Source organism: Lissotriton helveticus, chromosome 8 (genome assembly GCF_964261635.1).
Source record: "Lissotriton helveticus chromosome 8, aLisHel1.1, whole genome shotgun sequence".
Classification (NCBI taxonomy): Eukaryota; Metazoa; Chordata; class Amphibia; order Caudata; family Salamandridae; genus Lissotriton; species Lissotriton helveticus.
In genome coordinates, this window is record NC_136069.1 from 1,602,292,019 (window position 1) to 1,602,310,811 (window position 18,793).

An 18,793-nucleotide genomic window follows, 5' to 3' on the forward strand; every position below is an offset into this window, starting at 1 on the left:
CCAACGACCAAAACTTATTTGCTTACCTGTTTTAGATAGTGGTCCCAGTGCTGAACCTCTGAGTCCAGTACAGGATTACAAAAGTAACAAACATACTTTACCTGCAAATTGAATTTCCTTCCATAGGATAACATTGGTAATTTCAACTGAAAAAGTTTCTAAGTCTCAACTTTTAAAATACAATAACATTACTTAAAAATCACTACTGTAACCAAAACGCCTTTACTTAACTGTTTACAACTCATGTCCCGGGACTGAATCTAAGATCCAGTCCTGTGGTTAGAAAAGTAATCTACAAAGTAACTAATTGCATTCAACTAGAAATTCACACTGAGCTCAATATTGCATTGTGTTTGAAATTGTGTTGCCTATTGCAACAAACTAACTATGGCATTCAAAAAGTCTATTGCCTATTTGAAAAGTATTTAACTAAAGTAACTCATCCTGAGAAAGTATATTTTGATACCTTGTTGGTTTTAAAAAAAAACTATATCTTTTGATACAAAACAATTGGCCTAGAGGTCAGTTCTTGAGTGTTTGAGACAATTTGCTGACTGAGTGTGTACAACAAATGCTTTACACTGTCCTCTGATACTGCCTTACTGCTCGAAAAAGAGACCACTTGAGAGTAAGTTTATATCTAACTTTAGCCTCTGCCAAACCTCTGGGGACTCTATACACACTGTACCTTACTTTGTTCCAGTATATATAGAGCCACTTTCCTACAAACTGCAGAACAGAAACTGACATTTTTAACCGGAGGGAGGTCGCTAGGTTGCAAAGTCATTGACGTCTTTCGTGTGACAGAAAGGCTTTTGCCAGCATGGTGTTCAAGAACAGTGTTTCGAGCGGGGAGAAAATGAGATTTGTCCATGTTGAACGTATGGCCCAGAGACTGGAAGAGGGACCTGCAAAATAGTGTGTCTAGATGCCTGCTCGAACAACCGTGCTTTTAGAACGCAGTCGTCGAGATAAGGGAAAATTGCACTCCTTGTAGACGAAGGTAAGCTGCCACAGGTGCGAGGACTTTGGTAAACACTTGGGGTGCGGAACAAAGACCAAATGGAAGGACTTTGAATTGAAAATCTTTCCCTGCCACTCTGAATCAGAGGAATTTTTTGTGTCTTGTTAGAATGGGAAGATGAAAATAAGCATCTTGATGGTCCAACGTTGTCATATATTCCGCCTTGGGATAGTAAAGGAAGCACCTCCTGAAGGGACAGCATGCGGAATGTTTGCTTTTTGATGTATTTGTTTAGGGCGCGTAAGTCCAGAATAGGGCGCCATTCTGTCGACTTTTTCTGTATAAGTAAGAACCTCGAATAGAATCCTCTGCCGCTTTGTAGTTTCGGAACCACTTCGATCGCGCCTTTTCTTAGTAGAATTGTGAGCTGTTTGAAAAGTTTCTTCAGATGGGCAGGAGGAGGACCTTTTGGTGGAGAATTGGGGGGGGTCTTTACAAAACCCAATGCGTGTCCTCTGCACACAATATCTATAACCCATAGATCGTTAGTTATCAATGAAATTAAAACTCCAAACCTTGAAAAAGCAGGAGGTGTCAGGGATGGAGGATGGAAAAAGTCATTGCTTCTTGGAGGAATTCTTTCCTCTGTAAGAGGATTTACCTCTGTATTGGCTGTAAGAAGTAGATGGCTGTTGTCTATACGATTGACTCTGGGAGGAGTAACGTTGTTGGCCTTGTCGATACTGATTGGAACCTCCCCGAAAGGAAGATGTGGAGCCGCAGCCTCCCGCACCCCGAAAGGGCTGTTTTTTAACTTGAAGAGTGGTGAGAGCACGAGCAGTGTCGGTGTCCTTCTTGAAGGTCTGAAGGGCATCATCGATGTGTTGACCAAACAGTGATTCACAGTCAAACGGCATGTCCAATATCTTCATCTGCACCTCTTGACGGAAAGTAGTGGCCTTTAACTAGCCTTGCTGTCTGAGTACTGCTGCACCCGCCAACAAACGGAAACCAGTAGAAGACACAACAGCACAATCAATCTCTGAGGAAATCCTTTCCCCTTCTTGAAGGATTTTTAGCGCTTCTGCCTTAGAAGGCTCTGGTATGAGATCTACAAGGGATGAAATGTCTGACCCCATTGGTCGATCGTAATGGCCAAGAATAGCTAGAGAATTGGCCGCTCGTGCCATAGTGGAGAACTTCTTGCCAATAGAATCAAGGCGTCTACCCTCTCGGTCCGGAGGTGCTGATAATTGAGAATGGATTCCTGGCCCGACGTTGTGCTGCCTGAGTAATAGTGGAATCAGGCTTCGGTTGTGCGATAAGACAAGCAGGCGAATTTGCGGGGGCTTTGGCAGGACAGCAGGAATTGAATTAGGGCTTTGCATGAGCTTAAGACCTTCTTGCCAAATTAAATCGATGATGGGAATAGGACAAACTTGTTTCTGTTGTTGGTCTTTAAAATCATACAAGAAACAATCCTACTCTCTGGTGACCATAGGAAGGGGAAATCTTTTTGCAGCTCTTTCCATGTGTAGATGGAAACCACATATGTCCACCGGTGGAGACTCCAGAGGAGCTGGAGTAGTGGGGAACAGTGTTTTAATTTGATCATTATCCCATGGGATCTGTCATCCAGCTCACCTTCTTCTCTGTCATCATCATCATTATCATCATTTCCTTCCTCAATGACCTGAGGAGCATCCTGGTGTTGTACTCTGGACGCCGATGCATGGCAAGTGATTCTGTAGCAAGAGGAGGTTGAAGAGGAGGTTGAGGTGCTGGAGAGGCCTGTACTGAATTAGGAAAACTATGGTAATAGTCATCTAGCATGAACTGGAGGTTGGAAATAAGAGACAAAGGCATCTGTGCCATAGGAAATTCCGGTGTAGGTTGTCTGTTACGAGCTGAAAAAATGAGTCCTGACATTTAATTAGAAGCTCAGCGGGACTGCTAGCAGCCCAAAACCGGTCATCTTCCTCCGATTCATCAGCATCAGAAGAAAATAATTTTGCTGGAGGTTGAGAAGCAGTTTGAATTGACATCAAGGTATCCAAGGAGTAATTTCGCCGTTGAAGTACAGAACTCGAAGACCTCAAAGGAACTAGATCCAAGGATGCAGTCATTGACGCTGTCACCGTTGCGAGAGACATTGTTGCTGAGCCACAGCAGCCACCGCCGACGAAGCGTCGACGAATGTTTCTTCCTTTGCTGGATAGACGCTGTCGACGAAGTCAAAGGCACCGTATATGAAACAGGCCTCACCTTTATTGACACAAACGTCGATGGTGATGATGCATGCAGATGACAGGATCTTAGCAGGCTTCATCGACGCAGAAGTTGACGTTGTCGATGTAGAAGTGACAACAGCAGTCCTCGTCGACAGAGGAAGCGATGACGAGCTCGTCAACGAGGTAGTCAGTTTTTGAGGTAAAAACTGCACAGCTAGAGTCTTGGACACCTGACAATCAGATCTCTGGGCGTAGAAGGTGATGAGAGACTCTGAGGGGCAGAAATCGCCTCTTTTGAAGTTGAAGGTCTGTCAGTGGACTTATCAATATGTTTCTTCACCACCTTGGTTTTAGGAGAAACCTTCTGAGACTAACTGGTTCTCTTAAAGGAAGAATTCCTGACTGAGGACACACTCTACACATCGGATAGAGGATTCTCTGTAGTCTTCAACTTCTGTAGCCACAGAAGAAGACTTCCTTTTCTGTCCTTTAGAGTCTTTTGGGAGAAGGTCCTACAAATTTTACAATCCTTTACCTGGTGTTCAGTGTAGAGGCAGTAAATGCATTTGTTATGAGAGTCCTCAGAATGAAGTAGTTTTCCACAAGTCCCACAAGGTCTGAAGAGGGACATCTTGGTTGTAGACATGATGAAGTTATTTGAGAAGAAAAGAGAAAAAACTGAGCAGCTCAGGGAGACTCCCTTCACACAACGTGCGGTAGAAAATCTGGGGGCCTGAGCCTCTGAGGAGAACATTGTAGAGGGTGCTGGCACCTGGTTGGCTGGAGTTTGGACTAATCATAGTTACTGATATGTTATAGACGTGACAAGTCTTTTCTCTCTATATAAAAACAGTTTTTTTCTTTCTTCTTATATGCTTAGGTTATTACTACATTGCTATGTTATGTACCGTGGGACTTTAATGTGAAGAAAGGGACCCCCTGTAACTAGTGAGCAGTTCCTAGGTCAGGGCAACAATATTTAAAAAATACCAGAATCCTAGGCAACTAAAGGGTCCTGTAGGGTAACTGGTACGGCAACCCAGAATATAGAAAAAGCTACAGTGTACTGGGCTAATAACAAATTAAGTAAAAAAATATGTTGTTCATTTATTATAAAAAACAAATACACATTACGAATAAAAACAAAGTGAATATCACATAAACAGTAAATATTATATGTCGAATGATATAAGGCATATAATAATACAGATACAATACATGTACAATAAAAATTAATACAGAATTTAGTTGTAAAAACAACAAAGTGGGTTAAATGGTAATCTCAAATTTACCATTTAACCCACTTTGTTTTTACAACCAAATTCTGTATTAATTTTTATTGTATATGTATTATTATATGCCTTATATCATTCGACATGTATGGTTATTTACTGTTTATGTGATATTCACTTTGGTTTTTATTCGTAATGTGTATTTATGTTTTTTATAATAAATGAACAACATATTTTTTTACTTAATTTGTTATTAGCCCAGTACACTGTAGCTTTTTCTATATTCTGGGTTGCCGTACCTGTTACCCTACAGGACCCTTTAGTTGCCTAGGATTCTGTTATTTTTGAAAAAATGTACAGTGGGACTCGCACTTCGACGACGGGGAATATTCAAGCATGTGAATCTATGAAAGACACCCCAATACTGGAGAAGTGAGATTTCTGCTATGCATTTTGTAATGCCCCCAGCGACTGTCTCACCGTTGTTTAAGAGTCTTTACTAAGAAATGCGAGGCGGTCCTGACAGCTTGACTATTACTTTACTACAATTCGCACATAGGTTGATACAGTCTGATTCCAATTCTATGTTGCTTATTTATGTTTTGATCTCTTTTTAAAACAATTGTGCTTGCTTAAAACAAACTCTAAAACAATACGTAAAATGAATCACTAAAGGTTTGCCAGCCTTAAAAACTATTCAGACAAAGTCTTAACAACTGGGCACAAGTTCAATACCCAACTATGGAATTCACCTGCAGAGTGTGTGGATTTATTCCCAATGAAGAAGCAATGTATGATGACGCAGACATGGGTTCTTGTTCCTCAGTTGTGTCATCATCCATTGTGACATCTGGAAGTGGCTCCTGGGTAATATCTGCCATATCACTATCCAGTTCCATCACACTTCCAAGCTGTTCAACCACGGGGCTCTGTAGAGAACAAACAAATAGAGATGACAATTAGTGAATGAATGGTCAGATAGCACAAAATATACATGGTAGTTTTCATAGGTTTTTTTATAGCTTAGCAGAGGACACATCTAATCCACCAACTGGAATTTAGATGTTGAATGATGAGTTTACTTAACAAAACATTAGATTCATAACCTCAGTGCTTTGAGCGGTCTGTTGCACATATGGAATTTAAGCATCTTGGCTGTAAGTCATATCACACAAAGCAATTCAATTAATTGCTATGTGACATTAAAGTTACCAGGGTCACCATACACCACTTAAATATCCATTATAAAGGATTGTGTCCATTCAATGAAATGTCATGACAACAAACAAAAGGTAACTATGCCCACAAACACACTAGATCACAGCACTGAATCAGTGTCATTCCCACACCTACAAATTCAGCACAAATTTAGTATGTCAGAAGGAATTGTGAACCGTTGCAAAATTTGAAATAGGTAATGGAAGAATGTTTCATAATTATGAGGAACATTAATCTGGACAAATCCAGCTCTACAAATTAATTTGAAAATAATTAACGACAAAAAATTCAAAGATGTTAGACGTGCATAAGCAAAGGTAAACGTGGTTCAACATACTATATTGGTAAAATGTAATATGACATGCAATATGTTTGACTGAATGAGTTGGATCTCTAATCAGTTGTGTGGACTTTGAATAAATAGTAACTACCAACTAGATTACGTGGTCATTAATCTCACTAAGCAAAGTTAGATGTTTGGCCAAACCCATAAATCTAACCTGTCAAATTTTAATTTGGAACAGAGTTCGAGCGCTTGGCTAGCACTTTCCCCAGCTTCACAGATCTGACATAAATTAGTCCGTAAACCTGTCCCTGAATTGGTCACAATAGCTGTAGTGTTAAATGCAAAAATCTTGAAAGGGAGAAGCCCGAGACACAGAAATTTGACTTCCATACAAAACCTCTTAGTCTTCATGCAAACAGAAAAGCTCAGAAAACTAATTAGGCCACTGGGTAGGGTACTAAAAAGCATCATCATGGATAATGGTCATACGACAAGAGATTTTCTTTGTCAGAATATACAACCAAGTCAAAAGACTACTTGAGATACATATACAAAGATGTACATGTGAATCCAAGATTCCTAGGCCTCATAATTGTATGCACCAAGGAAACAGCTCAGCAGGTTATGCCATTGGAATGTCCATTCCAGTCTATACTTATGATTTTTTTCTCTTCTTCTCTTGAAGAGGAGCTATAGATCATATCAGTCCGAGGGCTATGTTACTTGAGATGGGCAGGAAGGAGTCTCTGCCCATTAGCTGGGTGGCATACTAGTTTTAACAGAAAACACAGCATTACTCCCCCAGACTGGAATATCAGCTGAACGCGAATAAAATTGATAGCGCTTTTAACTTTTTGTCCATCCACACAATTAGATTTGCAAGTGACCTTATGTGCCTACTAATCAGCCATGACTAACTTAGTGGTATCTTTAAGAGCTATTCATGGTCCTGCTACACTCAAACTAGTGCAGATGATGCAAACAGACCACAAAAATCATAAGTGACAAAGGCACATCACCTCTGTAGATGCAAATTCGAGACAAACCATGGCGCACAACAAAGCAGATATTTAAGAAAGTAACTTGTCTAGGGGTGTAGCTGAAAAGGATTTAAAAGTTTGTATTAGTGCAACATTCTTTCTGGTAACGAACATTTAAGCGTCATGTATGTTTCATGTAAGTTTAGGTTGTTTCAACGAACAATTTCATTCAGCATGAGAGAAGCACATCGCAATCTTTATTTCTAAAAATATTTTAGGTCGAGCCTGGGATGCACATGCGCTGCTCTGCCAGGCATGCTGTAGTAAAGTATGGCCTTGAAGCTCCGCCCACTCTACACCCATATTCGTCTGAGTATTATTTGCTGGAATGGTTTTCTCCTGCCTGCTGTTGAGAGCATGACACGCTCTCCCGCAACGCTTACATTTTTATTTTTTATAGCACACTACGCTATGCTCGTACAGTGGCGGCGTGCTTACGTTTATTTGCAGCACAAAACGCATTTAAAACTGCCCCATGCCACGGTTTCACTTTAATGGTGGCCACGCCCCTTTCCTTAGACGAGCCACGCCTACAGAAATGGACACGGTCGCCAATATAGTAAAAACTCGGCAAGGGGCACTTCTTCAATTAATAAAAAAAATGTTAGGGAAGTTGACAAAAATGCTTTTTTGGTAAAAGCACCCCATATCGCGCTTTCACTTTAATGGTGGCAGAGTCTGTCTTTAGACACGGCTTGTCTAAGGAAAGTGGCACCGCAGACATTTAAGTGAAAGTGTTGCATGGGCGCTTTTACAAACTATCATTTGCAATGCAATTGGTCTCGCATTTACGAGAGTTGTGTAAATGTGAGACCTAGTGCATTGCAAATGCTTGTTCTTATTAGTTGCCAAACACCGTCTGATGTACAAAAACAGAACATGATGGAACTAGTTATATCTTAGTGGAGAATCCAAGCACCGGTGCTATCAAATTTCAGCCAACAGGTTTACCTCAACCCACAAGACGGCTCTAAAAGCTATTTTTATCTGACATCTTAATATCTCTACTGCTGCTTCAGGTATACAGTAACAGGTCACATTTTAACAGATATTCTAGTGTATATGCTTTGAATTGGCTTACCGGGGATGGAGGGGTTGGTTTGCCATTGAGCGCCATCTGCTGAACGGTTTGCCCAGGGGCTGGGACAGGTGCAGTTTTTAACTTTTTTGCATCAGTTTTAGCCAAGTTATCTTCTTCTTCCTCATCAGACTCTTGTAAACCATACTTCGAAAAATGATCGACCTATTGAAAAAAGAAAATTTATTAGACAAAACATGTCTGGATACTATAATGTATGGCAAACTACATACTCTAGATCGTGACCTACATTAGTTCATGTTTGACTCTACTCACCTTAGGTTGAAACTAACATCTGCTATTTGTTTAAGATTACTCGCAAATGCCGAGAAGAAAACAATATGACCGAGGGTAGTATATAAACGCAAATGTTAACAATGTGGGGTGAATGCATGTAGGCTGTGGAGGTGGCGCTCCCCTGTATCGTGCTTGGGTAATACACCTATATTGATGTTGCAATGCTCTAAAGGAAGAGGGACTCACCCTGCACCCTTCAACAATGAAAACTATCAATAATACAACACCATGCTCCTAAGCACAAGCTTCAAATTCACACAACATTTGCAGGTAATTAAAACACAGGGAATAGTCTTCGTTTCCTTTCTTTCTTCTCTTAGCCAGCCAACACGTGTTTCGTCATGTAGGGAAAACCGGATTTAAGGTATGCGATTAACATATGGCTCGCTGTCACCATACAGGAGTGATATTGATTTTGTATCAAATTCGAACTAGGACTGATCCGACATAGAATAGAGAGAAATACAGGCACGCCGTAATACATGTGGTCGGTGTAAATTTTGGTGTATGCATGAGATGGTTACACTGCACGGTTTGGATTTAGATTCGTGCCACGTCCTATTTATTTCACAACTGAGCATGGTTAATCTAAGTTTGGAGTCATTTTAAAAATTGGGAGTTATTTTTTTTTAACAGATTGGACTAGAGATTCATCGGTATTTTGAGCATGGGTTTCCACGCATTTACACTATGAGGAGTTTCTTTATGTAGCACCAAGGCACAGGTGCATTCGGGCGGTGTTTTATATACACACTACAACCAGTGTGATGTTGTATATTGTATCTTTTAGCCCTTTAGAAGCCATGGGTTATTACCAACTCAACAAACACATGTTGGCTGGCTAAGAGAAGAAAGAAAATAAAGAAGAAGATTATTCATTGTGTTTTAATTACCTGCAAATTTTGTGTGAATATAACGCGTGTGCTTAGGAGCATGGTGTAGTATATAAACCCAATTTAACACTAGGGACACCTGAATAACCTAACATACCCTACGCAAATAGCCAAGAAAAACACTGAGTAAATGAGACAAAACGATACCAAACTTTCCACCTGCACACAGCTCTAATAATGTGTCCAGACAAGTGGAATCATTAGTAAAGTACTACAAAAAAAGTGCACTGTGAATGTTGTAGCCTCAGAGAAGCTGCTGCTACGTAAAAGATACAAACTTTAATTTACCTGCATTTGCAGCTAAAAGGAAAATATGTTACATAAAATAAATATATTGTTTAAAAATAAATTCACTTTTGCCATTCTATTTTTAACCACTTAAAATGCTCCTGTAAAGAAAGAAAATTACTTTTGAACTCACTAAGGAATTATTTTTCTTCCAAATTGCCAAAGTTTCTTATCTGGGGTTCACCACTTAACAAAACATGTCAAAAATATTAAGGTTGTTTTATTTTTTTTGTTACAAATAGGTTCATGAAGTATGTAAGTTATAAAGGCACCAGTAACATTCAAACGTTAACTGTAAGAATCGTAAATGGTTATAGATAGTGGTGGAAATTAGTCAAAAGTTACACTGTGCAAGTGATTTCTGCACTTAGAAAAGATAAGCAAAAACAGACATTCTAAAAAACTATTCATATCTGAAAACTCACCATTATTCTGAACAGTTGCAGGAGTGAATTGTCCAAACCTGCACAACACTATCATATTGTGTGATTCTGCTCCTGAAAGCACTCAAAAAGGCATGCCAATATACACTTAAAAATAGTTAATCCACAGGCTGGTCCTACCAGATGTTACAGAAACAAAAGCACACAGCCTAGCAATACACCCAATGACACAGATGACACCCACCATCATCCTCTACCAGACAACCACAGTCAGAACCAACTTCAACTGCATGACAATGGTACCAGTCTGGATGCAAAACAACTGCCTGCAGCTCACCTCAGACAAGACATAAATACTGATATTCAGCAACAAGACCTCCCCATGGTACTCCACCTGGTGGCCGGAGCTAGCACCAACACTCGCACCCACTCCCACAGACCTCACAAGAAATCTAGGGATCATCCTAGATGACAAGCTCAACATGACCGCTCAAGGCAACGCAGTGTGCACCTCCTGCTTCCACATCCTACACATGCTGCGACTGATCTACAAAGGGTTGCCTCGAAATACCAGATGGACCGCCAAGCAAGCACTCATCACTAGCAGGCTGGACTACAGTAACACACCATAAGCCAGTACCTCTAACAACTCCTACACAGACTCTAGACTCTCCAGAACACCACTGTAAGATTCATACTCTACCTCCCACCCACACTGCACCGCACCCACATCACCCCTCAGGAAGCTTAACTAGCTCCCCTTCACAAGCGCTGCCAATTCAAAGCCACACATACAAAGACCTACACATCTCAGGACCAGAATATCTGAACAGCCACATACACCTTCACCAACCCAACAGACACCGCCTCATTCACACACGCACATTCCTCACATCAGCAAAAGCAAAATTGGATGTCGCTCATTTTCCTACATCTCACCCAAGACATGGAATGACCTCCCTCAACACATCCCTCTCCTCCTCACTTGAGTTCTGCAAGAAACTGAAGATCTGCTCTCCGTGTAAGCACCTTGGTGACCACAATCCTACACACCTGCCCAAGCGATTGAAATTCTTTAGTGATTAGCGCGCTATAGAAATCAATACAACATAAAACCGACACCAAGAGCTTATGCTGACAAGCTAATCCCCACCACTAACTGAGAAACAGAAAATTAGGAGCTGAAGACCAACAACTAGTTCAAGGTAGAATTGGGAAATCTAATACAAGAGTGTAAATAACAGGAATGTCACTGACTGAAATTGAGCTCTGAAGACAAGACATGCTGCCCAACACACAAGGGCCTCCCACAAATCCAACCAAATAAAAATGGGCGTTAGATCAGACGGATGAACCGAAGCACAAACTAAACAAATCTTCAAGTGACCAGCCCAAAAGTCCTAAAACATCAAGCTGTACCTTCCAACAATTTTGAACTGATGACGTTCTCAAAAAACAGATAAAAAAATCCTCAACTTCATATTACTTAACCATGTTCTATTAATATACTTGATTTTTAGCAATTGTAAGGCTGGACTGTTATTTAATATGAGCAGCAGAGGATAAACGAACGAAAGATGCAGTCTTTTGAACTTGAACAGTAAAAAGCCCCAAGAGCTATAATTCTGGCTTTCCAATACATCTCTGCCAAGAAATTACTATGAGTCAATTTGCACCTGACAAAATGTAGACATGGAATTAGTCTGATTAATGTGAAAGTCGGATACTACTTTGAGATACAAAAAACTTGGCTGGGCCCTAATGACTACTTTAAGACTGTGCAGGGTTCATAGTAACAAGAGGCTTGAATATCACTAAACCTTCATGCCATAGTTATAGCTATTAAAAAAAGTAGCCGTCCATTAAGTATGTGGAAGTAAACCCTATGAACAGTTTTTAAGAACCCATTTGATAAGTAAAACCAAAACTGAATTCCCATAGATGAGGTGGTTTAACTGGTGGAAATCCTTTATGATGTTGTAATAGCAGCAAGACATACCTTTAATAAAGAACTGCAAATCTAATCTAGCAAATAGGAAAAAGTCGTAGTTCCCTAACTTTTGTCACTTTGTTGGAGAAATGGGTTTTCAATACACCTGATGCAAAATATCTTACATTTGAAAGCATAGGAAGAGTTTGGCTAATTTTAAAATAGTCATACCTGTTCCTAGGAAGAATCAGGTGCCTGTACGGTAGCAGTTCGGAGATTTGACACAAAAAACAAGGCTAGTAAGTTGGGTTGTAGGATGTGGCTGCTGAACTTGGGAAGGAGATCCAGTCTAAACAGAAGCCACATTTGTGGTTGCTCCGAAAGATTAAGATCAATGAAGTACTACTTGTGTGGCCATTCAGATACTATGAAGATTAGCCTCACTCTGGAGAAAGCAAGTTTTGTGATTACTGATGGAACCTGAAATATGGTGGGAAGAGCTTGCAGAAGCTTATCTGACCAGTCGATCAAAAGAGCATTTCCCTTTGGTCTTGGTTGGTAGTACCTAGAGGTGAAAACTGGGCATCCAGTTTACTGCGTTTGTGAACTGATTTAGCTGCGGATACCCTCAAGTGCTGAATAATTTTCAAAGTACTTCATTTATGACTCGCTAGTGACTCTCTTGGATAATCACAAGTGAGTATATCTCTGTATTCTAAACCCCTGGAAGGTGAACAGTTGAGTTGCAGGTGTCTGGCTATATGCCATATCCAAATAGTTTGTAGTTCAACAGCAGTTTGGTCCCTTCTTGCTTGTTGATGTAATGCATTATTGCAGTACTATCCATTTGAACAAGCACATAATTGGTCTTTAGTGCAGTAAGATAAGATATGGGTTGCTCTGAACTATAGCAGTCGGATACGGTGCAGACTCTTCAGGGGAACATGTGGCAGTTGACAAAACTATGGAATTATCAAAAATTAAGCCAATACTAACAGGACGCAGCACACAATTATTCCAAGTACAAACTAGACCAAGAAATATCAACCTGTAAAAATAAAAACGCTTAGTCATCTCACAAACCACCTGGAATAATACATTACTAGATGCTACAAAGGTCTTCTGTCTAATGAGGAATAGTAGATCTGCACTTCTATCAATATAGTATAATCTAAGGTCAGTGACAGCCACAGCAGGAGAATACATATCAGATCTACATGTGGATCGAGTCAGCATGTGCTACCTCACCTTACAACGTAGTCTCAAGCCTTTATAAATCCAAGAACACTCCAAAATGTTAAAATATAGATAATGCACTTGCAATCTTACTCCTCAGACACACCTAAGAAGACTGCTGTACAGTCCATCACTCACTTGCACATTATTATCATTATTGTTAGGAACCTTATCGAAGTAGACTGTGGCAAGGTAAATTTGTTGATCATGCTTAACGAGTGATAGGATTTTAATACTATAAATCACTTAATTCCAATATACAAAATAATTTTAACAGGTTCTTGATCAGAAACACCAAACACAGTTTGCATCCTTCGTGGACAGGAAATCTCAGTTATCCAAATATTCAGATCACCACGGATTAAAATTTCAGTGGTGCACCAAAGGGTCGTCTGTCATCACACATGATCAGTGCATCCCAGAAAGCCTTGTAGAACTTACTCATTGCTAGGTAGATTTTCACAAGAATGATGAAACAGGACTTTTCCAAATAATACATAACTGCAGTAAGGATGGCAATGGAAGGAAAGCTCCTTGCCAATGAACTTAATACTAAATGGTCAAAAATAGAATTAGTGCTAACCGGGTAAAAACCTAACAGACTCCCACCAACTACAGATCTAATTTACTCAATGGGATGGAAGCCTTCATTCTTCTTTCACATGAAAACAGCTTATCACGTGAATAATTTACTATCCATGGTGAAACAGGTAGACAATCTGAAAAACATTCAATTAAAATTGTAGTCACTTGCATAGATTGCAAGCCCTTCTAGAACAAATAGTGATCATCACAACTGCTATATATCTGAAAGTATGGACTGTTGAAATGTCGTCATCTGGGTATTTAAAAAGAATGGTAAGAAGTTTACAACAAAATACAGACCGCTGCACCTAAGAAAAACAGCAAAGATAAAAGGGATAACATACTTCACTAGAATAGCAGAATTGAATTGAATTGAAAATAATTTGTATTGCGCAGAACAATAACCCGAAGGTATCAAGGCGCCTAGCAAAAGGTCAGGAAGGACCAAGAGGGGAGACATAGATCTTAAACATAAGCTTGCTTGAAGAGAAAGGTCTTTAAGGCACTGCGAAAAATCTGTAGGGATGGGAGGGATCTCAGATCCAAAGGAAGTTCATTCCACCACTTAGGAGCCAGAGTGGAAAAGGCCCTACCACCCCACCTGGCTTTCCGTACACGGGGAGCTGCAAGAAGCAGCTTCCCGGAGGAACGCAGGTTTCTAGGGGGAACATAGTGGGAGATAATGGATCCAATTCCAGTGTCGTTTTTTTTAGCAATGGCTCTATAGGTCATACTCAGGACCTTAAACCGAATACGCAGTTCCACCGGCAACCAGTGCAGAGTTTTCCTGGCTGCCGTGGCTGAGGAGCGTCTAGGGATATCCAGAACAAATCTGGCTACGGCATTTTGGACCACCTGCAAGCGCTGTAGCTGTCCTTTATTGAGTCCTGCATACAGCGCATTGCAATAGTCCAAACGCGAGCCGATGAGAGCGACAGCTATTTGTTTTCTTGCCTGGAGGGAAAGAAATTTCCTAACCCTACGGAGAGTATGAATCAAGCCCCAGCAAGTGGAGACAGTTCTGCTCACCTGGTTGCCTAGATCAAGGGCAGGATTACACAAGCTGCCTATCCAAAGAATACTGTTCCAACACCCTTGTACATGTGGTTTCCATCACCTCTGACAAATACATGACCGTCGCCCACTTGGAAAAGCCTTAGAATTGTTTAACAAGTAACTTGCTAACTAAAAGTAACAAAGCAGGAGCTGCAAAATTGTCTAAATGATTTTTCCAAAATTATGGGCAGGCACATCAGCCATTGCTACAATAAGCTAAAAACATTTTTCTTTTCAGTTCATGTCAGAATACAAAAGTGTACATTCTGGGAAACTTCAGGGAAGTCCGTACCTAAAGAGGGAGAGAGGGTGCCACATCTCCCCAAGGGAGGAACTATTTTCCCAATTGTAGTAAGAGGGTCTGTCAAAATTCTTTGAGGACTGCTGCTGCATTCTTCCGAGCAGTTAATTCAGCAAACAAATCTGCAACGAGCGACATATACCATTTTAGGAAGAGGAAGCTGGGCCTTCGACCAATCTAGAGGCTAACATGTTGAGTTTACAGCAGGAGATTTAGCAGTGTGAGCCAGAGTTTTTCACTTTGTAGGCTGTTCATATCTGACCAGGTAAACCGCTCCTTCCCAAAGGGGAGAGGGGGTGCTGAGGAAGGGCTCTTTTAGTCATGCATGTTCCCTCGCATCCTTCTACAGCTTCTGAATGTTAGCATAGACAACATGCCCAAGGGACCTAGAAATCCCTTGTGGCTCTCACAACACAAGATTGATACAAGGGGTTTGCAGATCTTGTTGCAGATACTCTACTATTGGATTAACTTGTAAAGTTGCCTTGCAGCGATGAGATCCAATACATTTTTCGCCAATCTTTGGAACCAACATGGAGTCAGTACTCAAAGGATTCGGGACTGTGCCCAGGGTTAGGGGCTGCAGCAACCATCGATGAGAACACCAGACAGCAGAAAGCCACTTGCTTGACTCTGTACCAGCCTGTGTCTATTTCCATGTTGATCATTTAAGAGGAATGAAGCGTCTCACACCTATTTGCTGTCCTTTATATCAAGTTATTTTAAACTAGCAATCGTCTTCACAAAGTTTTGAAGTAAATACTGACAAGCCCCCATATTTCCAACACTGATGATGTACTCTTAACGTTCCTCTTGTTTCCAGCCGAAAAGTTCTGGTTATCATTTCACATTTCACCAGTGCTCTGCCAGACATAGAAGTCAAAGAAAATAAAAAGCTAAAGCTAACCAGCTGTTCGTTTTGCTTGCTTTTCCCAGGAGGCAGTGCAGGAGCAGGTTGATTATACAATGAAGTTAAAGGCTTGAGGTTTCTATCTCTGGTGCAGCAGATGAAAGCAATCACAGCATAAAGAATGGAGTAAGGCTCAGAAGCCGAAAGGCTGACATATGCAGATTTGTGTCCTTGAATTCCATTCTAAGCCCAAGTAAAATGACCCTGGAAACAAAGCTAATCATTAGCGACTCTGCAGCTGAATAAGGAAAGGGACCCACAGACCACCATAATAAATTGGTCCAGAGCCCATCAGTTAGATCAAGGAGATAAAAAGAGCTCTGGAGCAAACTGTGGCATATTCAATAGGCATGCCACATGAAAGGACCACATGAACATAGCATACATTCATATTTTAAAGGACACTCTGGGAACATTTCCAGGAGTCCTCTGCTCAGAAGTGCACTCATTCAGGTCACCACACAGAATTAAAAAGGTCACACGGTCAGAACATTTCCAAGTTCTAGCGCTTTTTCTAGGGATCACAATCCATGAAAGCAAGATAGTGACCTGATTTATTACCAGATGCATTGTGGGGCAGGCTCTGTGCCAGACCATTAACCAGATAACCATTAAATCAAGCAAAGGCAGCGAGTAATAAGGACCCCCTTTTGTTTAATGTGGACAGAAAAAGAGTTTCATGTCAGATGAATCCAAGAACTGGTACATGTGAATTGGTTGAGGTCCAGACACCTTCTGACAAAGCTTCCAGTGTATTCCTGGTCTTAGTACAGGCAGCCTGTAGCTTCAGCTTAATAAGAGGACTTATCAGCTTAGGTTGTTAGTGCACCTGGGCATACTCAGGCATTGTACCAATAAGTAGGCCTGTGTAAGAGGCTTAGAATGGTGCATTTCACAAACTGAGTTAGGCTGGGCGTTGTTTCCCCTAAAAATATACTCAAAAATATAATTTGATTATAAAATGTTGGTCATAATATTGAGAATACAAAATATCATGGACGAAAATATGTAAGTAGATTATTTTAACAATTTAATATTGTTAACTGTTTTGCATTATGTAATTATTCATTTTATTGTGCAATTTATATTTCATCATTTTCAAATAGTTTAATTTAGATTTGTTTGGTTCGATTAATTATGGAATTGGATGGGTAGTGTTTTTTTAAATTATGAATTCATTTTTTATTATTTGCTTACTTGTTTATTAAATTGAATTTATCAAATGTTTTTTTTATCCTGGATTGTGGGAGATTGAGTGACTAGTGTTTACTTATATATCAATTTGACATAATGTATGCCAATTGTTCATTTTTGATCTCTATGTTTAAATCTAATTTATCAAATGTATATTTGGTACGTGGGGCATTTTTGGAAGGAGAAGGTAGTGTTATTTTAATAAATATTTGAATTATAGCTAGAATTAAATTTATAATAGAGTTTACTAATCATCTATTAAGTTTCTTTATTTGGGATGGTTAATGGAAAGGGTTTATTAATGATGAAAAATTAATTATTTTGGTGCGACTACATTTGATGATATATTTGTTTTCTTTTAACTTAATAAATGTAGGATTTTCAAACCGATTACATTACGAAAAATTGTGCCGGTGTCCTGTTTTTTTACCCATCGTCCCCATTCCCCTCACCAGCTGAGAGCACTTTCGCCAGTATTTGTTTGACTGTCAAAATAGTAAATCCTGCTGATGGTAAGTTGCTACACATTATTTTATCAAGGATTTTTTTAAAGTTATTTTGAGCATACTTAATCTAAAGTTAAACATATATATTTTAATTTAAAAATGTATCTATTTTCTTTAATTTACAATACTTTTGTAATTTAAAACCATTTTCTAAAATGTAAATATTTATAATAGATAAACAAATTTAAAATGCTTAATAGTTATCTATATTTTGTTTTAAGTTTCAATATACATTACATGATTTTATTTATAAATTATGTCAAGTAAATAAGTTACTGTAATTTATAATTTAATATGAAATAGCATTTTTATTCATTATAAATGTTTTATAAAAATTGAACTAAAATCCTGATAAATTGTCAACTAATTTGATATCTATTTTATTGTAATCATTCCTTTTTACACAGTTATTTCTTTCATTTTAAAATATAGTAATACGGATTATAATTAAATACTTTACATTCAAAAGTTAATATTTTGACTATTTTTTGAAACTTTACATTCAGTGTGTAAAGTCAATGATTTTGTGGACCGTTAGCACAATATTTGAGCAAATTATATTTTCTTATACAAACTGGTTGGTAAGGCACCTCGAGCTGAGCAACAAACAATGGACCTTCATTTCATAGCTTTCATGGGCACCTCACATGGCGCTCCATCTAAAGTATGTGACACACCTCAAAGTCACCAAAGAGGTGTAAGTTCTAATCTGCTTATGGCTTTCTTAACTCAACTTTACCGATGAAAGCCCCATCAATGAAATCATATATAAATTAACTGTAGGCTAGAGGTGCTGCACAGTCAGAGTTACTTGGCACCCATGCACTGCAAAACATGTGCATATTTGCTTCAGAGAAGGGACATTTGACACTTTACAAGTTACCAATGTCACAGGCAGGGACAAATATAGGACACTAGGCTGTTTGTGACTGATCAGAGCCTGCAATTTACTTTGTTGGTTCATTACACCAAGGCTTGCTATTCAAACAGTTTGGTGGTTTGCCTGCATCTCAGGAGATACAATTAATCTGAATGATATGGGAAGAGAAAGTCACAGTACTAAATTCTTTAAAAAAAAATCTAAATGGGAAATGAAAGAGCATACGAGAAACATGAAAATCCTTCTTGGCGAACCCCTTAATAAAGCAAGCAAAAACTTCATATG

General features: G+C 39.4%; 1 protein-coding gene across 1 annotated transcript in view; it reads right to left on the bottom strand.

Annotated features, from left to right (window-relative positions):
• Nucleotides 1–18,793, bottom strand: part of NUP98 (nucleoporin 98 and 96 precursor) — an 853,605-nt gene that overhangs the window by 413,684 nt on the left and 421,128 nt on the right. The window contains 2 exon segments of the mRNA XM_078658655.1: nucleotides 5,180–5,356; nucleotides 8,053–8,214. Coding sequence (XP_078514781.1) covers nucleotides 5,180–5,356; nucleotides 8,053–8,214 — 339 coding nt within the window.